General features: G+C 47.4%; 2 protein-coding genes across 3 annotated transcripts in view; both read left to right on the top strand.

Annotated features, from left to right (window-relative positions):
* Positions 1–431: 431 nt before the first annotated feature.
* On the top strand, positions 432–2,482 carry LOC146073048 (uncharacterized). The gene is made up of 2 exons (XM_083180224.1): positions 432–1,262; positions 2,387–2,482. Exons 1-2 carry the CDS (start codon positions 432–434, stop codon positions 2,480–2,482), a joined length of 927 nt encoding a protein of 308 aa, XP_083036350.1.
* Positions 2,483–15,365: 12,883 nt separating this feature from the next.
* The window catches only part of LOC146075192 (gonadotropin-releasing hormone II receptor-like), a 30,006-nt gene continuing 20,061 nt past the window's right edge, over positions 15,366–25,310 (top strand). The window contains exon 1 of one of the 2 annotated variants that reach the window (XM_083184169.1): positions 15,366–16,082. In XM_083184169.1, coding sequence (XP_083040295.1) covers positions 16,049–16,082 — 34 coding nt within the window. In that variant the 5' untranslated portion in view covers positions 15,366–16,048. Of the gene's footprint in view, positions 16,083–16,388; positions 16,506–25,310 lie in introns of those variants that run through there. The other variant, XM_083184170.1, reaches the window with a different exon arrangement.

Below are 25,310 nucleotides of genomic sequence, written 5' to 3' on the forward strand. Positions count from 1 at the left end.
TCTCTTTATTTAAAGTTGGCAGATTGTGTAAATGTTTCTAATAGAACTTTTGGAATGAAGAATTCCATCCTTGAAGGTGAGAAGATTGGAGTATCATACTAGTAAAACATTTAATCCATAATGTCTGAGAGTAAGACTCATCACTATATGTGTAATTACCTCTAAGTAAGTAACTTAAATGCCTTTACCATACAGGTTTCATCAGTAATTGACCCCTACAGTCCATTTTTAGTTCATTTTCTTGGGGTGAAATTGCACACTTGCTACTCTGAGAACCTTCTTTCCAAGGACCCCCTGCTCAGACCTATTAAACTTTGATATGTTGATGGTGCCATGCAAGGTGACAATTCACACCTCAGTGTTCAGGATAAAGCCTGGCCTGAGCAGCCGCCTTCAGCATTTCACAAGACACTGTCAAGCAGAGCACACTCATGGATCTCTCTCTGGCAGAGTTGCAGTTCAAGGAGAATATGTCACTGCCACATTGTACTACACTTCAGCAATGGGGGTACCCGGACTCTGAAGGCTACAGCAGCCTGTCCCCAACATCGTCCACAGATTCCTTCAGCTTTTCACCTCCGTATCAATCCTGTGCCTTTCCTGAAGGCACCTACAGCAGCATTCAAGCAGCTCTGTGCCAGGCACAAGTTCTACAAAGTAGACAGAAGGAAGTGCCAGTGAAGAAGAGCCACAAAATAAGAAGCCGGGCAATTCCTAACCAGCGACAAAGTGCCAGTGAGCGGGAGAAGATGAGGATGAGGAACCTGTCCACCGCCACTCAGCATCTGAGAAGGTTCCTGCCCGCCGCTGTGGCACCAGTTGATAAAACCTTAACAAAAATTGAAACCCTGCGCCTGACAATTCGCTACATTGCGCATCTCTCTGAAGTTCTTGGCCTGGATGACGAGACACTGGCCAAAAGGAGGGAAGAACAATTCAGGAGACCCACATGCCCAGTGGGTCTGAGCAGCTGTCAGGACAACATACATGAAACCTTCACAGTGACAGGAGCTCAGATGCCGGAAACTTTCCCTCATTACTCTGCTTCTCCAAGAGTATTTCCAGAGCAGACAACCTTCGGGGTCATGGACACAAACTTCTCCTTAGCAGCGATGCAGTCTCCTGAATTCCCAGACCAAGGGCTGGCAGAGCAGGGAGCGCAGTTTTCTCCATGTGTCATGAGCTCCACACCAGTAGTATCAGACATGAAAGAGGAATTTGATACGCAGTCACCTATTTCTCCAGACCTGGGTTTCTCACAGGTATGTTGTCTTCTCAGCTCTGTAAATATAGCTATAACATTGTCGTACTTCTGTGATGTACTGTATGTATTGAAGGTCCTTAGCCTCACAAAGTTGTAGCCTCCCTTATATTGCTCTGTTATTGTATAGCGCATTGCCTCTAGTCATTTATTAGTACCATACAGGCTGCTCTTTCCAGGAGTAACTTGGACAGCTGTGATACACAGACAGAGGTCAAAAACTGTTCAGGAAAAAGTAAAAAATATATTTTCTATAAAAGGTACATAGTGTATGGGATTAATTACAACCCATTAGAGGTCATAACTTTCTGTATTTTTAAAAGTAATTGGGATTGACATATGTATAATAAACCTAAAATATTATGCCACGCTTAATAAGAATTCCTTATAATTAAAATATAATTCTAATGATGATGATAATGATGATGATATTATTATTAAATATTATTATTATTATTATTATTATTATTATTATTATATAGACTTATAAAGCACAAATAGTTTCAGCTCTACTCTGTGCAGACATAAAACAATGATATTGATGGAAATAAGGGTTTAAAAAAAAAACATTGCTCAAATCTATCACAGCTTTTAACTGTCTAATGCAGGCACTGTGGCCCTCCAGCTGTTGTAAAACTACACATCCCAGCATGCCTTGCCATAGTTTTAGCATTTACTAATAATAAAACTGTGGCAAGGCATGATGGGACTTGTAGTTTCACAACAGCTGGAGGGCCATAGTTTGGACATGCCTGGTCTAATGGAACATAGTTCTGACTGACTGCTATAATTTGAGATTGTACTTACAAAGTATTAGTTCAGAACCTAAGATTTATCAAACAAAAAGGACACATGGAGATGAGGCTGATAGCAACCAATCACATTTATCTAGTACATTCCGTAAAATCATTACGATATGGCTGTTATGTCTAACACATTCAAGTGTCTTCTTTTGAAGGCTTGATAATTAAATGTGTGATTTACTATGAGCCAGTGGTATCTATTTGACCATTCAGTCCTGTTAGTAAAACTGCATATATTGTAATTAATATACAGTACCAGATTTTAATTAAGAAGTTGTACAGCATGAATATGAATTTTAATCATTTTTTTTTCCTCCTCCAGGATGTCATCGATGACATGTGGGACGAACTTGAAAACAAAGATCTATGGTCAACATTTCACACCCACGAATCAATCCAGATACCTGATTTCTGCTAACAAATATAATTTGTTTTCATAACTTAAGCACTCCTTGGTCATCCTTTGTAAATATAAATATAAAGTACTCCAAGTTTGTATATATCTCATATATTTATGCATACAGGTCATATCAAATCAAAATGATTTATTTCTATATATTATATAATGGAATACAATTTCCATATCAAATCAAAATTATTTATTTCTATATATATATATTATATGAAATATCATATATTTTTAAGTAAAGCATAATTTTTTCTTACCTTTTCAATGGGGAATCATCTGATTAAAATGTTAGTTCTATGTCAAAAATGTATCTACAATAGTCATCGTATTTCTTGTGTAGGGTGCTTTCCTAATCTATTATACAATTGCTATAATTATTTTGAATGGTGGAACATCTGCAGCTGCTATTGTAATGTGTTTGTCAGCGGTTTACTCAAATGTTCCCATCTATTAGCATAAAATGTATTTTCATTGGTTGCTTGCTGTGACACCTACAATGCTTTGCACATCCAAAAGGAAGCACTAAGGAAATATATTTCATGCAACATCCATTTTAATGTATACTGTACATTATGTCTGTATCCCTGTTATATTTGTTCACATTTGTCATAGATTATGCTTTATTTAAATAAATTTATTATAAAATCTAGAAACTGGATACACATGAATTATTATTTTGTTCATATAACATGTTATTGATTTGTGCTGGTGCTAATTATCATAATACAGAGGTATTAGAAATATCACAGTTAAGGCGATTTCAGCAATAAATCACATGCACAGTGCCCAGATTGCATGTACATTACAGTAAGTATGATGCAATGCACGTTCCCATGCGCATTGCATCGCACCTCCTAGGTCTTACCTGCCACCGTAGAAATCCGCCGCCAGGTCGCAGGGCTTGCCTCCTCTCCCTCCTCCCATCTGGCGGCAACAGCAGCAGCTAGGAGGCCACCTCCTCTCCTCCCTCCTTCTACCCAGCGCAGCAGCATCCTCAGACAGGAGAAAATTTGAGGCTGCTGCTTCCACTGTTCACCAATGTTTTATTTTTTTTATTAAAATATCAGCGCGCCACTCACAGCCCAAGGGTGGCGGAGATAGCCCCGGGTTGGTGTTCCCCTGGAGGGGGGCCTTTATTGGGGGGGGGGGGGGCGGGGGACCTTATGTAAAAAGTGTCATGTGGCATGACACCACGGGCTATTTGAGCCTGGTGCTGGTTTCTGAAATATGGGGGACCCATACTCCTTTTGTCACCTTGTATTTTAGGAACCAGGACCGTGCCAAGAGCCTGGTATTGGTTCTAGAAATACAGGGAAACCCCAGCTCCCCCCCCCCCGTATTTCTGTAACTAGGATCGGCTCAATGAGTCCGGGGCTGGTTATAGCCAGGCGGGGGGACCCCATATCATTTTTATTAATATTTCTTTATTTTTCTATTTTATTACACAGAGAAGCCGGCATGGATCTGACTGACCCGTGCAGGCTGAATATTGCAGGCAATTCTGTCTCATTCTGTCGCTAGCTCATTTTGACTAAAAATCGCTGCTCGCTGGTGCACAGTGCATTGTGCACCTGCGACCAGCAACTTTAAGCCATAATCGCAGAAGCATGCTCCTGTGACCAGCGACCATATAAGGCTGGCTGCGGGAGCGCGCTCCTAGAGATTTATTTCCCACAACACAAAAAACACTGGCGATGTGGTCAGCGACCATTTAGCCAGCGATAATGGCTTAAATCACCCCGTGTGTACAGGGCTTATTGTTTCCAATATTGCCTAGTGTGTATGGGGTATAATACTTGTGTTCATAAATTTCTAATGTTCATATGTCTATTATCCAATACATGGCTGGATAAAAAGTTCCCAAAAATGTAATCCACGAAATGTTTCTGAATTTTATAAAAACATCTTTTTATTATGAGAGCAGTGTATTGTAGGTATAATAATAATAATAATGATATTTATATAGCGCTTTTCTCCCAATAGGACTCAAAGGTATGTAGTATATGGTAAATATATCCTATTCTCGCTTAATTCTTTGAATGTTACCAGTCACATTTGCGAGAACAAGTTAAAAAATAAATTATTGCTGCCATTGAAGTGGTTAATTGAAGTAATTGCCCCTCCTGGCATTACGTTTCACCTTGATGAGTTTCCTACTGTAGCCCTTTGTGTCTCGCACAGCAAACATAGTTCTGGCCAATTATGGCAATTGTAGATAAACGTCTCTGAATAAAACAAAGAAAAGCTGTAATTTCACTTGAAACTAAATAACAGGCAAAAAAGAATAGAAAGAATAAAAAGATTTAAAAAATGGAATTATGGGAGAGACAAGTCTTGTGACTTTAAATTCCAGCTGTGTTTCTGATGGCAAACCTGTTGGATTTCAAAATTAGATTTCATGCGATGTGTATTGTTCAGCACTCTCCCTCATCAAGCTGCAGAATGCAAATGAGAGCGTTTGTAGCATGATTTATAGTTACGCTTTTGTAATTTTGCAAATGCACAGTCGTAGCCACAAATTGTTTACTATGCACCGCGGCTTTGGTAAATAGTCATTTGCTGAAAGTGGTAAACTTGCTTTAAATTTTATATTCAAAGCCTCAAGTTTCAACTTGAGAATTAGGTTAATAGCATAATTGCCTACCTTTACTTTATTCTCTCTGGGGGGCGGGATTCTCTCATCTAAATATGCGGGAAAAACCCCGTTATCTGGGTTTTTACCGCATTTTGATATGCATGGCGGGTTTTCGCTGCAGGGGGGTACCGCCAGCAAAAGCTCACCATTGCCGGCTCACCACAAAAGACAGCTCTTAGCGCAAGAGCTGTCTTTTGCCATAATTATCGCATATGTTAGAGCATATGCAATAATTATGTCAGTGGTAGCCGGCGATGTGCGGCGGATGGGGGGGGGGCGTGGATGTTAGAGCAGCCCGCCCTGGGTGAAAATGCTTGCACCATGGGAGTAAAGGCTGTACTGTCAGGGGTAGATGCATGAAGTAGTGATAATGGAGGAGAAGTGATAAAGTGTCTGGTAGTTTATCAGCTTCTAACTGTCCCTTTTTAAACCTAGCCTGTAACTTAACAGTCAGGAGTTGATTGGCCAGTGATAAAGCACCAGGGGCTTTATCACTTCTCCTCCCTTATCACTGCTTCATACATCTACCCCTCAGTCACTAGGGTCACCACCAAACTGAGGTAATTTGCACGGCCGTGAGTAAGGGAGGGGCAGAATGATACAGATTTGTGTCATTAACCACCGTCCCCTGCACGTGATCTCTAATTCCCTGTAAAATCTCTGTATCCTGCCCAGGTCTTTAGGAAGAACTAAGGATGTGGGAGATCTGTCCACTTTTCAATAGGTGTGGAGAGAAAGAGGAATATACAGAGAGATTGAGGGGCCCATTTATGAAGGATCGCATTTACGTGATACTATTTGCGACTAACCCCATAACAGGTGTTTTGGTGGATTTAGCCGCAAATATTGATTCATAAATGTGGCACTGAGAGAGGGAGGTAAAGAGAGAGAGAGAGAGGGACCTAGAAAGAGGGATATAATGAATGAGCAGGGAAGACGGAGGGAGAGAGAAGGTGGGAAGGAGCAAGGGAAAGATAGGAGAGAGAGAGACAAAGAGAAAGGGTGGCAAAGAGAGAGACAAACAAAAGAGAGAAAGGGACAAAGACAGAGAGAGGGAAGGAGCATAGGAGATGGAGGGAGAGAGAGAGACTGGGAGATGGAGGGAGAGAGGGGGAAGATGTAGAGAGTGAGAGGGCAGAGGGATTTTGTGTGTTCCATCATATGTGATACCAAACAGTGAAAATGTGTACCCTCGTGGGCTCATTTCACTCACCATACTTTTGGGGTAGCTGGCTGGCCCACTGCCTCTGCGTGGTTACTATTCCAAATCCCAGTCCATGTGATTAGTAAAACAAGCAAAATTTGGGAAAATGTGGAATAACCAAAAAAAAACAACAACAAAAAACGATACTTGTTTCCTAGCACGGCGCCCACTTTCTCTGCGTACGGTACCGTACTGAAATCGCATCGCATGCGGCAATATAGTGTATCTGGAGCTGTCTGCGAGGCTCCTGTTCCCCGCTGTGGCTGGACCTCATTTCTCATCTATTATTACAACCTGTTTATGGATACTAAGAAAGATTCTCCATATTACTGAGATTTATTTCAAGGAGAGCGGGCAAATTAAACAAGATACTAAATTGGAATAATATCCATCTGCATCATTATACAAATTGGGACTTCAGTGGCATATAACATCTCAATGTTAGAGAATTTAACCGACCCAAACCCAACATATGACATTTAATAATATTCTTTTGAATAGCTATAGGCGCTCTCTAAAAAGTATATGCACGGTTGTAAAATCCTTGTTCATATATGATTTCTGTTTTTTGTACTATTCACTGTCCAACTAGATAATGTTGACCCATCTTCTGGATGCCAACACTGGGTGTCACAGTAGCCGACTGAACAGTAGAAGGATGCTTCAATGACTTGGTGCCGCAACATGTATGCCAGGTTTGATGGAGGTCTACTAAACTCTGTCTGGGAGATCATCAGTGGTGATGAATCTAAAGTTTCGATCCCAAGTCCAAACAACAGTTGGCCTAGTGGACCCCAGTTTGATTCGAGCTGCCGCAGAAGTCCAAACATGAGCACAGCGTGGGCCAACAGAAAGTGGCTGTTTATGTGGCCAAGACTGGTCATGTAGCTACCGTACCACTCATGCAGTAGCAAACCATCAGTGGGGAGAGGTACACCAATCAATACCTGCCGCATGAAAGCCATTTCCAGGCACCATTTGAGAACTCACACTTGTGGTGCCCATCTCTATCACAACAATGTAGCTGCCCACAAGTACAGGAATGTGGTGGATGTTCTGACCCATGAACATATACAGGAGCCTGTTTATCCGCCATAGATTCCAGTACCCATAAATCAAGCACAAGATACATGGAATTTGTTTTGAGTCAACAGAAGCTGCTGTGGAGCCATTGTTCCAGTGTGACTGACATACCTGCTTTGGACTGGTCCAGCTGCTTCACCAAGTAGTTTGAGCACATTAAGCTAGCCTGGGAAATACTTGAAAAAAAAAAGAATGTTCTCTAAACCATTCGGTTCGGTGCAGGTCCAGGCACTTTGCAAGCCACATACAGTTGCAGTGGGAAAGGGACAGTATCATCTGCAAGGACCTGCACCCAGTGCGATGGCAAAGGTCGCACGCCCCATTTTATGGTTTGTTTTTATCTGCATGAGAATTCCCAATTTCCTTTTTTATTTTAAAAATGTGTGCAAGTAACCAAGTACAGCTGCCTCACTGCATTGTGTTCCATTACTGAAGAAGGCGCTCTTGGCACAGGAAAACAGCGTTGATGCTCACTATACCTTGCAGAAAAACCTGTTATTACAATCGAATAAATTTAAAACACTGAATAATTTCATATAAATGCACGTTTTGGTTATTTTATATTTTGTTACGACACTCCCCCTTTTATCATACTAGGTAGTACATTTTACTGACAGCAGGTGGCAGCGTTTCTACTAATATTCCTAGGAAATGTACAGAAGTAAGATTAATGCTGTGTACACACGGTACAATCCAGCATGAGATTTTGACTACATAGTCAAAGTTGCATGCAGATCGCAAGCAGATCGTATGCAGATCACATAGGTTTTTTTAACTTGCGATCCCGATGCGCACTCCCGGGACAGCACAAATCGAAACCCAGATAGACAGGGCAGCAATGACTATATAGTGCAAATCCAATGCAGATTGTATGAACTGTATATAGATAGCACAAAGTTAGCAAAGATTGTATAGCAGTCAAATCTTAAGTTGAATAGCAAGGGAATCTCACCGTGTGTACACACCATAACATTGGCGACATAAAGAGCAGAAAAACCTTGGCTAAACACTAGATATAATCAGAGCTATATATTTTCTAATGAAATATATTGCCATGTATTTGTTCTTTTATATTTAGAATATTTCTAAACATTTCTTATAACTCTTTGTAGATATATGAGTATGTGGATAAATAGATTTAACAATTTAGATAAGTGGTTAAATACTAGATTTAACAATATAAAGACATTATTGTATTACTATTACTACTACTACTATACTACTACTACAGTACTACTACTACTGCTGCTGCTGCTACTAATACAACTACTTCCACTACTGCTGCTGCTACTACTACTACTACTACTACTACTGCTGCTGCTGCTGCTGCTGCTACTACTACTGCTGCTGCTACTACTACTACTACTACATCTGCTACTGCTGCTACTACTGCTGCTGCTGCTACTACTACTATTGCTGCTGCTGCTGCTACTACTACTACTGCTACTGCTGTTACTACTGCTGCTGCTGCTGCTACTACTACTACTGCTGCTGCTACTGCTACTACTGCTGCTGCTACTATTACTACTACTACTACTGCTGCTGCTGCTCCTACTACTGCTGCTGCTGCTACTGCTACTACTGCTGCTGCTACTATTACTACTACTACTACTGCTACTGCTGCTACTACTGCTGCTGCTGCTGCTACTACTACTACTGCTGCTGCTGCTGCTACTACTACTACTGCTGCTGCTGCTACTACTACTACTACTGCTGCTGCTACTACTACTACTACTACATCTGCTGCTGCTACTACTGCTGCTGCTGCTACTACTACTACTACATCTGCTGCTGCTGCTGCTGCTACTACTACTGCTACTGCTGCTACTACTGCTGCTGCTGCTACTGCTACTACTGCTGCTGCTGCTACTATTACTACTACTGCTACTGCTGCTACTACTGCTGCTGCTACTACCACTACTACTGCTGCTGCTGCTGCTACTTCTACTACTGCTGCTGCTACTACTACTACTACTACTACTACTGCTGCTGCTACTACTACTACTACATCTGCTGCTGCTGCTGCTACTACTGCTGCTGCTACTACTACTACTAGTGCTGCTGCTGCTGCTGCTGCTACTACTACTACTACTACTACTACTGCTGCTACTACTACTACTACTATTGCTGCTGCTGCTACTACTACTGCTGCTGCTGCTGCTACTACTACTGCTGCTGCTACTACTACTACTATTGCTGCTGCTGCTGCTACTACTACTACTACTATTGCTGCTGCTGCTACTACTACTACTACTACAACTAATCAAGCAAAAAAAAAAAAACAGTTTTGGCTAAGTCCTGTGCTGTGAGTGTGTTGACCCTACTAATCCGTTACAGCAGTTACTACTACTACTACTACTACTACTACTGCTGCTGCTGCTACTACTACTACTGCTGCTGCTACTACTGCTGCTGCTGCTACTACTACTACTGCTGCTGCTGCTACTACTACTGCTACTGCTGCTGCTACTACTGCTACTGCTGCTGCTGCTACTACTACTGCTGCTGCTACTACTACTACTGCTGCTACTACTACTACTACTGCTACTGCTGCTACTACTACTACTGCTGCTGCTGCTACTACTACTACTGCTGCTGCTGCTGCTGCTGCTACTGCTATTGCTGCTGCTGCTACTACTACTATTGCTGCTGCTACTACTACTACTGCTGCTGCTGCTACTACTGCTACTGCTGCTGCTGCTGCTGCTACTACTACTACTACTGCTGCTACTACTACTGCTCAGTGGCGTAACTATAAATTTTGCTCCCCCCCCCCCCCAAAAAAAAAATTCTGATAATCACCACTTCCCCCATCTAGACATCCCTATACATCAGTACACTGTACTACTACTACTGCTGCTGCTGCTACTACTACTACTACTACTACTACTACTACTGCTGCTGCTGCTGCTACTGCTACTACTACTACTACTACTACTGCTGCTGCTACTACTACTACTGCTGCTGCTACTACTGCTGCTGCTGCTGCTGCTGCTACTACTACTACTACTGCTGCTGCTGCTACTACTGCTACTACTACTACTACTACTACTACTACTACTACTGCTGCTGCTGCTACTACTACTAGTGCTTCTGCTACTACTGCTGCTGCTGCTACTACTACTACTGCTGCTGCTGCTACTACTGCTACTGCTACTACTGCTGCTGCTACTACTACTACTGCTGCTACTACTACTACTTCTGCTACTGCTGCTACTACTACTACTGCTGCTGCTGCTGCTGCTGCTACTACTACTACTGCTGCTGCTGCTGCTGCTACTGCTATTGCTGCTGCTGCTACTACTACTATTGCTGCTGCTGCTGCTACTACTACTACTGCTGCTGCTGCTGCTACTACTGCTACTGCTGCTGCTGCTGCTGCTACTACTACTACTACTGCTACTGCTGCTACTACTACTGCTCAGTGGCGTAACTATAAATTTTGCTCCCCCCCTGCCAAAAAGTTTGTGGCGCCCCCCCCCCCCAAAAAAAAATTCTGATAATCACCACTTCCCCCATCTAGACATCCCTATACATCAGTACACTGACTCCATACATATATATCGCCCCTTCTGTGCCAGGGAACAATGAGAGGCTATCATCACTACTCCTGGCACCACAAAAAAACAACAAAAGTCAGCTTACCACTGGCTGATTTGGTGCTGCTGCTCAAGATTCTGCTTTCTGGTATATGGCTGGTCGAAAGGGGCCCGTGGGTTCCGTCACTCCTGCTGGCTCAACTTCTATGGTGCCACTGGCATGCACCATGCTGCTGCAGGTCTTGGGGGCCCATGGGTTCTGTCACTCCTGTTGGCTCAGCCTCTATGGTGCCACTGGCAGGCACCATGCTGCTGCAGGTCGGGGGGCCCATGGGTTCTTTCACTCCTGTTGGCTCAGCCTCTAGAGTCTATGGTGCCACTGGCAGAAACCATGTTGCTGCAGGTCAGACAGCGGGGGGGGGGGGGGTCCATGTGTTCTGTGACTCCTGCCATGCCCATGGTACCATGGGCAGACCGCGTTGCAGCTGTTGGGTGGAGGGGGGGCAGGCGTGCTTGTCCCGTTACTGCTACCAGCTCTATGGTCCCAGTGGCAGGCATCATCATCCGTCAGTGACCCCCCCCCCCCCCCCCCTCACCATTTTCCCACACAGGACTCTGTGTGTCACTGTCACATGTAAAAAAAAAAACCCGGGGAGCTGCAGGACGGTGCGGAGCAGTGAGGACGGGAGGCGGCAGCTCTCAAATGAGTGGCCGGCGGGGGTGCCGGTGGTGAAACAGTGGGGCAGGCTGTCAGTGTGCAGCGGTGATCAGTGTCCACATCACCGCAGCGGGCGGGCGTCGGTGATCACTGTGTCCAGCACCGCAGCAGGCGGGCAGCAGCGGCAATTACAACTTTTTAAAAAAAAGTGTCAATTGACTCTCCGGCTCTTGATTGGCTGCTGCGGTGCTGGACACAGTGATCACCGACGCCCGCCCGCTGCACACACTCCACACAGTGACAGCAGCACGCTGATGATCCCCGCCGCGGCTGCACTGCTTTCTCACGTTCCGGCCCGGGCGGGTGCCGGCGCCCACGCAGCCCCTGCTTCCCCAAGCGGCAGCGGGGGCTGCCTTACAGTATCTACGCCGCTGCTACTGCTGCTACTACTGCTGCTGCTGCTGCTGCTACTACTACTGCTGCTGCTGCTACTACTACTGCTGCTGCTGCTACTACTACTACTGCTGCTACTACTACTACGGCTACTGCTACTACTGCTACTACTACTGCTGCTGATGCTACTACTGCTACTGCTGCTGCTACTACTACTACTATTGCTGCTGCTGCTGCTACTACTACTACTACTGCTGCTGCTGCTGCTGCTGCTGCTACTACTACTGCTGCTGCTGCTACTACTACTGCTGCTGCTGCTGCTGCTACTACTACTACTACTACTGCTGCTGCCAGGGGCGGAACTACCGCCGGTGCAGACGGTGCACTGCACCGGGGCCCAAGGCATTAAAGGGGCCCACTGGCAAGCGCTGCCGTCTGCCTGAAGTTTGTTTCTTTTTTATGTGCGGGGCATGTCCACAGGTCCCGATCTCAATCAGTTCAACTGCCTGTCCCATACCCCCCTCTGCCGAGCTCATCTGACCTACCATGCCGGACATCCTCCTAGCGCTGCTGGTTGCCGCACTTCCGGGTTCGGCATTCAGCACTATGGAGCTCAGAGACAGGCTGGACAGGTCCACGGCTGAGGAGGGCACCGTCACTGCCCCGCCCCCTCCGGCTGAGTGCTTCAGAGACAGGCATGACAGGCGCTGTGGGAGCAAGCAAACTCCTCGTGGGTCGCCCAGATTCCCCACAGCCGCGGCACTGACAGGATGGAACTGCTTGCTGTATCCTGGGACCGGGCAGTATGAAAGCCACACTGGACTCTCTGACTGCAGAGAAGAAGTGATGTGATGCAGGAACCTCAAACAACACAGCTGCAGCACTGTTCTGGACTTGCTGCTCCAGGGTAAGTCTATTGGAGGCCACTACCCACAGACTAACTTTAATTAGACACCCAGTCCAGCATAACTCACCCCAGCAGCATAACAGTAACCATGCAGCCCCCCACACCAACCCCCCCTCTTACCATACCCCCCCATTCATTTTAACCCTAACCATACACCTCACAGCCTATAACCCTAACCATTTACCCCCCCGCAGCCTATAACCCTAACCATACACCCCCCCACAGCCTATAACCCTAACCATACACCCCCCCGCAGCCTATAACACCAATCATACACCCCCGCAGCCTATAACCCTAACCATACACCCCCCGCAGCCTATAACACCAATCATACACCCCCGCAGCCTATAACCCTAACCATACACCCCCCGCAGCCTATAACCCTAACCATACACCCCCCGCAGCCTATAACACCAATCATACACCCCCGCAGCCTATAACCCTAACCATACACCCCCCGCAGCCTATAACACCAATCATACACCCCCGCAGCCTATAACCCTAACCATACACCCCCCGCAGCCTATAACCCTAACCATACACCCCCCAGCCTATAACCCTAACCATACACCCCCCCGCAGCCTATAACCCCTAACCATACACCCCCCCCGCAGCCTATAACACCAATCATACACCCCCGCAGCCTATAACCCTAACCATACACCCCCCGCAGCCTATAACCCTAACCATACACCCCCCCGCAGCCTATAACCCTAACCACACACACACCGCAGCCTATAACCCTAACCATACACCCCCCGCAGCCTATAACACCAATCATACACCCCCGCAGCCTATAACCCTAACCATACACCCCCCGCAGCCTATAACCCTAACCATACACCCCCCCAGCCTATAACCCTAACCATACACCCCCCCGCAGCCTATAACCCTAACCATACACCCCCCCGCAGCCTATAACACCAATCATACACCCCCGCAGCCTATAACCCTAACCATACACCCCCCCCCCGCAGCCTATAACCCTAACCACACACACACCGCAGCCTATAACCCTAACCATACACCCCCCCAGCCTATATCCCTAACCATACACACACAAACCCTGCATCCTATAACCCTAACCATACACACACACCCCGCAGCCTATAACCCTAACCATACACACACACCCCGCAGCCTATAACCCTAACCATACACACAGCCCGCAGCCTATAACCCTAATCATACACACACCGCAGCCTATAACCCTAACTACATACACACACACCTCGCAGCCTATAACCCTAACTATACACACACCCCCACAGCCCATAACCCTAACCATACACACACCCCCGCAGCCTATAACCCTAACCAGTGGCGTAGCTTGGTTTGGGGTGCCCCCCCGCCGTTAATGGGGGGCCCCTCCCCCCCTCCCCACCCCGGCCGCCGGTGCCTGGTGCCCCCCATTACTGTTCCTATTTCGAGCATCGGTGGGGCCCAAAGCATATATTTTGCACCTGGGCCCACAACCTGCTTGTTCCGCCTCTGGCTGCTGCTGCTGCTGCTACTACTACTGCTACTACTGCTGCTATTACTACTGCTGCTGCTGCTGCTGCTACTACTACTGCTGCTGCTACTACTACTACTACTGCTGCTACTACTACTACTGCTGCTACTACTACTACTACTGCTGCTGCTGCTACTACTACTACTACTACTGCTGCTACTACTACTACTACTACTACTACTGCTGCTACTACTACTACTGCTGCTGCTGCTACTACTACTACTACTGCTGCTACTACTACTACTGCTGCTACTACTACTACTACTACTGCTGCTGCTGCTACTACTACTACTACTGCTGCTGCTACTACTACTGCTGCTGCTGCTACTACTACTGCTGCTGCTGCTACTACTACTACTACTACTACTACTGCTGCTGCTGCTGCTGCTACTACTACTACTGCTGCTGCTACTACTACTACTGCTGCTGCTACTGCTGCTGCTACTACTACTACTACTGCTGCTACTACTGCTGCTGCTACTACTACTGCTGCTGCTGCTGCTACTACTACTACTACTACTACTGCTGCTGCTACTACTACTACTACTGCTGCTACTACTACTACTTCTTCAGTACTACTACTGCTGCTGCTGCTGCTGCTGCTGCTACTAATACTACTACTACTACTACAGTACTACTGCTGCTACTACTGCTACTACTACTACTACATTTTCTAAACCTGGATGACTGTTTTTATATAATACATGATACTAGTACATGATATAATCTAGTAAGGAGTTTTAATTGCCCTCAAAAGTAATTTTTTCCCGATTTATAATATGACAAAGGTGCACTGCAAGCAATGGCTTGATGAAGACGAATGAGCAATCTTGTCCTACAGTAGCTCATTTACACTTAGCCAGAAGAAGATGTACTGCAGGTGTCTGACATCACCACCATCAGCAGCCCCCCCTTGGAATAAATACAGCTCCTGACTTCATTCCTATTCAAGCCCTGGAGATGAGTAGTTCTGCCTACTGCACTGGCTTCTACTTGAACACAATAGGCAGCCTACCAGCCAAGATGATATAAAGCATTTTCTTTATTTCCTGCTTTATCCATGACTATATTTTTTACATTTGGATGCATTTAATAATATGTACTATTTCACCTCTACATATGCAGCATCATTAAATTACTAATTGGAGTTACTACAACAGCTAAAACTCTCTTTAATAGTCTGTGCTGCCTGTAAACTAATACACATTAACACTTCTCTGGTATCGCAATAAGGAGACAGGGAGCTGAAAGCACACAGAGAATAATGGTGCTGACTTGCAAGGACGTGGAGAGGTCTAGCTGACATTACGCAGCTATAAATGATAACAGAGGCCAACTGAAGCCTTTCCCCAAAACTTTTTCTTAAAAAATAACATTGTGCGCAAGCAGACCATTCCTGGCCAAATAACTGCTCACATCTAAGAGGGGAAGAAGGAAAGTCTGGACCAGAATTACTTTTTTGTTTGTGTCTTCCCTTGACGGATACCAGTAGCATCCTTCACGGTTTAAATACATTTTTGATTACAATTTTTTGTTTGATTGTGCGATTAGAAGGATCCATTCTGCGAATCGGCGTGAAGGTGCCTTGTATACATGTGAAATCGGCTTTTCTTCTGCAAAACCATCACGTGTGACAGTTCTGTATGGCATTGGCAATCCATCTGTTTCCACTTAAAGGTAAGCCTTACTACTATTGTTATTCTCTATTGCATTATATCAGGGCTGCAGTTTATCTACTTATTGATCATTCAGAGATGTAAAACAAAGGGGGAAACTTACTAAGATGGGAGTTGTATTTCACATGGGATGTTGCTATGGGCAACCAATCAGAAACTATCTGTTATCTTCTAGAAGGTGCTAAATAAATAAGAAGTAGATTCTAATTGGTTGCTGATAGCAACATCCCATGTGAAAAAGAACTCCCATCTTAGTAAATTTCCCCCTGGAAAGAAAGGCATTGCCATATTTCATGGGACTGTAATGGTTTATGTGAGATAACTGTATTACACATTCATCAGGAGTGTGAGTGTGAGTGTGATCGGTATCATACAGCTTTGATTACAAGAAGATGTTTTACCATGCCCACAGGAACATTGAAATGTAAGTACGCTGGGCGGCATCACCCAGAATCGTTACTTTGAAATATATGAACTAAGACTTGGGGGGAGATTCTCTAAACTAAAAATGTGATAAAAAAAACCGTTATCGGGGATTTTGGGATGCTCTAAACATCCCCTGCCAGGTTACTGCAACGGGGGGGGGGCATTGCCAGCGAAAGGCTTCTACCGCAACCCACCGCCGCACCGACCCTTCTCACCTGTGTCTGGGCAGCACAGAGCAGTACTGCCCGGACCTGTGACCTCCTCCTCCCTGTACTGTAATCCTCTTTCGGGTGCAGGGAGGAGAGCCAGCCCCCCGCAGCAGCAGCACCAGCGCCTGGTAAGGGAGGGAGGGGGGAGCCGCCGGGACCCGCTGACTCACCGCAAAGCACAGCTCTTAGCGCAAGATGTTAGAGCATAAGTGATAATTATGTCAGCGATGGGCGGCGAAGGGCGGCGGGGGGGGGGGGCTCTGCGGATGTTAGAACATCCCACCCTAGGAGAGATAAAGAACCAGACAATCAGTTCCAAACTGCCATGTTACAGGCTGTGTTTGAAAATGGTTGGTACTTTATCTCTGTCCACATTATCTTTCTACAAGTCTTAGTACATAGACCCGTGATTTTTAAATGCTCTGAAATATCAGCCGCAGTGCCTAACATTAATATATACATGAGACTATGGGGGTTATTCTAATTCAATCGGTCCCCCGCCATGCGGGCGGCATCTGGGGGACACGCAAGGCTGCGAGTCATCCAGAATAAGGATCTATAGGTGCAAACACACAGGGCGATTTTGCCCAGTGTGTATGGACAGTGATGATGGGGGAAATCGCTCAGTGCATACACACTGAGCGATTTCCGCCCATCTAAGCAATTTTCCCGGCTGTGGACAGCTTTCCATAGCAGGATGCTATGGAAAGCCGCCCACTATGTCGCTCAGAGCGGCGGCTGCCGGCAATGATGCGGGAGCGCACATCACCGCTCATCGCCAGGTTGTACACACTGGGTGGCTTTTGTGCTGAAAGCAGTTCAAACTGCAAAACTGAGCTACTTTCAGCTCCAAATCGCCCAGTGTGTATGGGCCTTATTCTTCAATGCATTGTATTCATCAGCACTTTGACAAATGCTGCATTGTGGACAATTATTTTAAAATGTTTCTAAAGTTCTGCTCTGCTATATTATTTGCTAGAAGTAGAAGGACAAATAACTGTACTTTGCTTTACTTGTAATAGTCCTTTCCACCCGACAAACATAATTATAAGTCTAAAATCTTGAATAGCTTTTACCATCTTGATTGTACTGTGGAGGGTACTACAATTATTCTGCATTGTGTTTACAAAGCCTCCTAATAAGCCTGCACACAAAGACCATTATCTGTGTCTGGACTCCAGCTACTTCACATGGTGGTTCAGTCAGCTGCACAGATAGATCTGTGCACGGATTTTACTGTTTTAGCAATTTTGATATTTCAGTTAAATTGCAATGCTAAGCTGTACTGTAGATGTAAGCGGCAAAACGATATACACCTTATTTCTTTACTAGAATCAGAAGCACTCAAGTAATTGCAGATCATTAATAATGGGGCTCATTCAAGTGCTATTGTATGCATTTCAATCAGTGTTTTTGCACTGTACATGTGTGTGAGCTGCAGTGCGCTTGTACAGTGAGTGATTTGTGAGTGTGGTCGCAGTGGGACTTTAGTCGCAAATTGAATGACAGGAAGACAGCATTTGGGGTTGGTAAGGCGAATGCAGGCGTGGCATGCCCATTCTGACAGCGTTAAATGGACGTGCACACAGAGATGTAGCGTGGAGTCATGGCACCCGGAGCAAGCTAATGCTACGGCGCCCCATATATATATATATATATATATATATATATATATATATATATATATATATACTGCAGCAGGGGCTCCATCACACTACACAGTGCGGGATCCCTTGCTCTCACCCAGCAGCGCAGGGGACACACTGCGCAGGGTGCGCTGACAGTGCGCTGTTTGTAATGTATGTTTGTAATGTAACGGACACAGTACAGCGGGGAACGCTGGGGACCTGGTAGGCCACAGACGTTGAGTGGTAAAGTGACTTTAAATGGGCAAAAGAAAAAGAAAGAAACAATCCCTTACTGTGAGTAGCAGCAGCAGGATAAAGCTGTACAGCTGCATGCCATGCTCCTTATCACTGGCAGCCCTCCTCTTTCAAATTCAGCAGCATTAGCTGCATCAGACCACCAGCTCCTCTGTGTGTTTGGGGGCGGAGCTAATCTCTGCAAGCTGAATGATAGTAATAGTGGACAGTGGGAAGGAAGGGGAGGAGTGGGAAGGAACTGTGGGGATGCTGCTGCCTGCAGACAGCCAGCAGTACTCTAGACCCCACATACTGCCACAGGTCATGTTCTGCTAAGCCCCGCCCCTCGCGATCCTATAAGCCCCGCCCCCTCACAGAGCAACCTCACAGACTAACATAGCCCTGGACATGGCACCATCAGCCCCTGTGCAGCATCCAGCCGGCTGTCAGGTATATGCATTGTAAACTGCACAGCCTCCAGACATGCTGCTGCTGCTGCTGCAGCTTCTAAGAAGCTAACACTGGAGGGAGAAAGAAGCCGGGGACTGCTTCTGCGCTGTAACTGGGAGGGGAGAGAAGGCGCCCTCTAGAGGTTCCAGCGCCTGGAGCACAAGCTCCACTGGAACCACCCTCCCTACGCCCCTGCGTGCACACATGAGCTGCTGCGACTTCCCTTGCTAATGGAGAGGCCTGTGCATCCCAGGAAATCAGCTCAGCCTTTGCGTCCTGATGTACAATGATGTTAGCAGCAGAAGCGGTTTTCAGCTACCGTGTTTCCCCGATAATAAGACACTGTCTTATTTTTTTTTTCCCCTCAAAAAAGACCATAGGTCTTATTTTCGGGGGAGGGCTTATTTTAATAGACCTTGACAGCAAATGTCCTAAAACAGTGCCCCAGTGCTCCATGGCCCTTATTCTGATTGACGCGGACTTTACCGCATACTTTCGGATCGCGTGTTTACGGCGTCTGCGCATGCGTGGAGAACGCAACGCGCATGTGCCACGCCTTGACTCGGTACCAGTTCGGCCAGATCCCGTCCAGAACTGTTCACCGCTATCATTCGGGAAATAGGGGCGTATTATGGGCGTCATGCGGAATGACACATGGGCGTAGTTTCAAAGTGGGCAAAACGGGGCGGAAACATGGGCGGACACGGGGGAGTACACTTATGTTGGGGGGCGTACATTCGGAAACCACTCCGAATGCACGCGATCAAAAAGGGCAGAAATGTGCGGTGTCCACAAGTGTACTATTGCTTTGCGGACACCACTCGTTCATGCGCTAGGCGAACGTACGCCTAATGACTACAACCATTAACACCTGAACCCAATAGAATCTACTCCTTTACTCATTACTCACTAATAGGACGCTTGTCAGTGCTTTAATTGAAACCATTGCTGCTTCAAGGAAACCTTACTAGTCCCCCACATATGCTGTACTTGTCAGACACTTTCAAACTGCTAACAATGGACATGACAGAATATTAATACTAGCAATACACATGTGTATTTGACATGTACTCATGAAACCACACATTTTGGGTAAAGTAATGTAATTTTGGGTTAATGTGTGCAATGCATGTGTTAGGCATGCTTGTAAGGATATATTGGAATCTAATTGATTCCAATTCCAAATAAGCAGTTTTTTATGAGGATAGGTAATTGAATAAGTGGGTCATGTGATGTATAGCAGAAGATACTTCATAGTGGGTTGTTTGGCGTAAATACTCCGCTTACGTGCGGTAGCACCGCTTGGCTCCCGTTCGGATGCGGTATTCCCGAGCATACTCTGTAATACTCTGTAATACCGTGCCGAATCGGAGTGTTTCTCCCGCACACGCATGCTTTGTATGTCGTCCGTAAACACGCCCTGTTCTTAAAGAGTGAGTCCGTCCGAATGCGGAGGACATGTGGGCGTTTCTACGGACGATGGCCGCACGCGGCAAAACACCGTGGCGTGCGGACCGCACCGTAAGAATGCGGGAATATCCGCACCGATCAGAATAAGGGCCCATGTTACATGCCCCAGTGCTCCATGTTACATGCCCCAGTGCTCCATGCCCCAGTGCTCCATGTTACATGCCCCAGTGCTCCATGTTACATGCCCCACTGCGCCTTTAAAAAATGCCCCACTGCGCCTTTATGAAATGCCCCACTGCGCCTTTAAGAAATGCCCCACTGCGCCTTTAAGAAATGCCATCCCAGTGATCCATAATTTAATGTACTCTACATGCCCCCACCTGTTTGTTTTCGATTATTACCGTACTGTAACGGTATCGTGCTGGCGCTGTGTGGTGAGCAGCAGCCGCGTGATGTGCGCGGTGTGACGTCACGCCGCGCCTACCGCAATGCATCCCTGGGAACGGGAGCTGCGGTGTTGCAGGTGAGCGGGCGTGAGTGAGAGGAGGTGAGCAGAGGGCAGCGGGGGTCAGCGGGAGTCAGCGGGGGCTGAGCGGGAGCTACACATATCAAATACATAAAATTACATGGGGAAATTGATAGGGCTTAATTTCGGGGGAGGGCTTATTTTGGACCAGCGTCCAAAATCTGGGGTAGGGCTTATTATCGGGGTAGGTCTTATTATCGGGGAAACACGGTATGGGCTGCAGGGCTGCAGCCCCCCCCCCCCCCCCCCAGGTAAAATCTGCCACTGTAGTGTAGTGAAGCCAGATGCAGCCTGTGAGAGTGCACTGACTTTACTTTGACTGGCAGTGACTAACTATTGGAAGTCCGACCTGCCAGTCACCAAGGCAGTCCCGTTGGAAGATGTTCCCTCGTTACTGCACACATGCCGGTCCCGGGGTCTTTCATCGGTTTTATACAGGCGCCGGGACCCTTCCATGGGCTGTTGCCGAAGCAGCCTATAGAAGCTGGCCACATGCGCAGTACATAGGTTTGTACTGCTCATGCATCAGTCCAGGTGCCTGTCATCATAGTATAGGCACCGGAAACGCTCTGTGTGACGGGGACCAGGAGGAGGAGCAGCGGCAGGGGGTAGTGCCTGCAACGCAACAAGCTGCAGCCCCCCTCCTGCCATGCGGCACTATATACAAATAATGCGATTGCAGTGGGCATTATTTTGCACTGTTTCCCTTCTGCCCATCTATATATATGTCTAGTGTCTGTGTGTCTAGGAAACACTGCCATCTGTTGGCAGTGAGTGAAACTACATCTCTTTCTCTCACACATGCACAAACACAGAGGCAAGTGTTTGTGCAAGGTAGCAGACTAGATTTCAAAGCATCAGCTTCGATTGGGCTTACTAGTATAAGCATATAACCCATACCTCCCAACTGTCCCGATTTTCACAGGGCCGTCCCTTTTTTGGGGGGATTGTGTTCCTAAATTGTACAACACGCCTGTTCCTTGTTTGTGCCCCGAATTTGAAGCGTGTGCACCAATCAAATTGTGTCAATCATTTCTTCTTTGCATCCCAGAAAATGATAGACAGAATTGGATTGGTTGCTATGGGAAACACCTTTTTTGATTTTTAGAAGCTTCAATAAATATATCCCTTGATCTTTATTGTAATTATTGGTGGTATGATTATTTTCAATTAGGGGCTAACGACAATCATTGTGAACTTATCATTTATGTTTTCTTGCTGTGCATGCTTAAGAGCCATTTGTACACATCTATGGGTGGTGCGCAATCATACATGTTTTATGTAGCTCTCCATTTGGAAAGATAAGAGGACTGGAGGCAGTGCCAGATTAAGGTCCTCATGGGTGTGTGACCACAGTGTTTGTGTGCTGGGGAGGCTGCTGATATGAGTGCGTGAGTAGTTTGTGTGTGTGGTTGTGTGTAAAACAACAGCAGCGTGGTCATAACTGCTGTGGTTGTGTGATAACTTCATATATGGGCATATGATGCCATACTGAGCCTTCTTAACAAAAGATACTCTTCTTTGTTTGAAATCTATGTCATCCCCATAGGGGAGGTTAAGGGTACATCAGAGTTAATTAGAAATGTCTTCACAGAAGATACTATGGACTTTCATAGAAAGAAGACTGCAACCCCTCTCAGAGGGAATTGGACTGTCCTAATAGGAAATCCCCCATAGACTTTGAACACAGCCTCACCCATTACCCCTGATTGAAGGAGCGATCAGTTTGGACACATGAGGGCACAGACAAATAAAGTTTTTCTGCTCGAGGGCAGAGCGGGATGGTGCCCAGCGCGAGGAGATATTTATAGGAAAAGCCGTTACTGGCGTTGCGCAGTTCTCCTCAGGAACGGGTTAACAGCAGAGCGGTGCTGAGAGGGAGTTCCCTGAGAAAAGTTACCCTGAGGAGATGTAAAAAGCAGAGCTGCGCAGCCGGATAAGAGATGGACAGCGGTGCTGGAGGGAAGAGACGGAGCTTACTTACACCAGAGACCAGTCCAGACGCTAACAGGGGAAGGCATCTTCAGTGAGGAGGCGGCGAATAGAAGGACGGTCCCGGAGCGACATCTGAGGTGAAGGCGCGGCCTCAGGGACGGGCGTGATTACAGTGACGCAGTAGGCTTGGGCAGTGCAGATCCTCAGGAGGCGTGATCGGAGGCTGACTGACAGCCGGAGGAGGCCGCATCAGAACTGAGAAGAGCCGGGTCAGAGCAGGCGGAGGCGGGGCCGTGATGCGGCAGCTGAGGGACGGACCCAGCCGGCGTCTGAGGTGATTGGCAGCGTTACCTTACAGAATTCCGGCGGCTGGTGCATGATATGGACGGCGCCAGTGAGGGGCATCAACGGAGGCAGAGACCGGGCAGGCCCTGCAGCATATAGAGTGGTGAGTGACTACCAGCCCACCCCAAAAGGCAGACTAATAAAGCTAAGGCCAGCCCCACTCCACACACAGAATAACTTAGTGCAAACAGAGCTGACAGCTGATAGGAAAATCTCCGCAGCAGCACCTGACTCCAGCTGTTGTGAGCCAAATTACCATCAGTGCTTATAGTTGTAATTTATTGGGCCCTTACACCCGATTGAATCCAAGGATTGACTATTAAATGATCCTTCATTACTACACAGGATAACTTCTGCAGGCAGCATATTATTGTCCTATAAGTGACTTCTGAGGGAGGATAAAACAGGGACTAGATATCTATAAGGCATTCATTAGTCTTCTCAAGAAAGGTATTTATTACAAGTAGCAGACAGTTCATTAAGGAATATCCACTGAAGCTGCAGTAAGGAGGAAGAGAGAACTAAGAACAACGCAGTGGCTGCATAGACAGGGAGTAGTTTAAACATGATAGGCTGGGTGTGCAGCTCAAGGGTCATGTGACTCGGGGACCCTATCAAATCTTAGGTTTGGCTGGTTAGCTGGGAATATCACCTCAGGAATGGGAGGAGTCTGCCTCTTTTTCCTGTGAAATCTGAGTGAGTAAGACGTATCACTGTGACCTTAGGGGTTTACTGTGGCAAGTTCTTTGAAATTATCTGTTTAGTCACACCTTGAGTACTGTGTGACTATGCCTAGGGCCAAGCAGTCACCCGCTGTACGCCCCAAGCGTACTACCCGTCCCCCTGCCCGTTTTGACCAGGGCTCTGGTTCGGGCCTAACAGAGGGTACCTCACCTGCGGCCTTGTCTGGTGCTTCGGCCCCCTCCGCGGGCTCCGGTGGTGAACGCGCTGTTGCTGCTGCCCCTGACAGGGCTGCAGCGTCGGTGCGCACTGCTGTGACGCGGGAGGCAGGGCGCGGGCGGCAGCACGCCCGCGGCGGACGTGCGGCTTCTGGCCGAGGACGTCGCGGTGGCAGTGGGGGGACCTCTGCCGGGGCTCCGGCACCCGGTCAGCGGTCCGGCAGGGGTAGGACAGCGGCAGCGGCGGTGAGCACTGCGCCCGTTTCCCCAGACGAAATGGCGTCCGCGAGTGTAATGGCGGCGCCGTCTGGGGGGCGGGGCGGCTCGCGGCTAGCGGCAGCTGGGGCGCAGGAGCATCGGGGGGATGAGGCTGTTTGGCCTGTGGCTCCGTTGAGGGCGCGAGGCGCTGGCAGGCCGGGCACTAGTGTAAGCCCACAGTACAGGCCATCTTGGGAGCGCGCTGACCCTGGGCCTTCACGGAGGCAGCACTCATGCAGTGATGGAGGCAGTGTGCGCAGTGGGGGTAGATCCTCTAGGCGCTCACGGTCTGGTGCTGAGGCACACGGGCGCAGCAGCAGGGGGAGATCACTTCCCCCTGATTTTGATCCTGCTTTCCTCTCTGCAGCGCTGTCTTCTGTGGCCGGGGCACTGGCACCCTTGGTGGATGGGACTCCTGGGGAGGCTAGGGCTTCAGGCCATAGCCGGCGCAGGTCCTCTAGGAGAGAGACTATCCCGGGTTGCGCCGCATTTGTGCAGGCTTTTAGGGGTATGGGCTCATCTGCAGCCAGGGGGGACCGTGCTCACTCTAGTGGCTCAGCATCACACAGGCTCCCGCACAGGCAAGGGGGTAGGCGCAAAGGGCGTAGGACCTCCCCTGGGTCCCCTTCTTTTTCCCCTGCAGCTGCTGACGAGATAGACGACGGTACAGAGGATGACAACCGTGCCGATGAGGGAGATGATGACGGGGACGACGATACCTGGGCGGCACAGCCCGATTCGTCAGGTGAGACTTCCTCTGATGATGGGGGGAGCGAAGGATCTGGATCCTCCTCCGGGGGCTCCCACTCCACACATTATTCTTCTTCCTCCTCGTCCTCCTCTGCGGCAGGATCAGATGTGGGCAGCGCTGCTAAGGCGCGGAAGCAGGCGGCGAAATATGCGAAAAAG

The sequence above is a fragment of the Crinia signifera genome, chromosome 4, assembly GCF_055691185.1.
Source record: "Crinia signifera chromosome 4, ASM5569118v1, whole genome shotgun sequence".
NCBI lineage: Eukaryota > Metazoa > Chordata > Amphibia > Anura > Myobatrachidae > Crinia > Crinia signifera.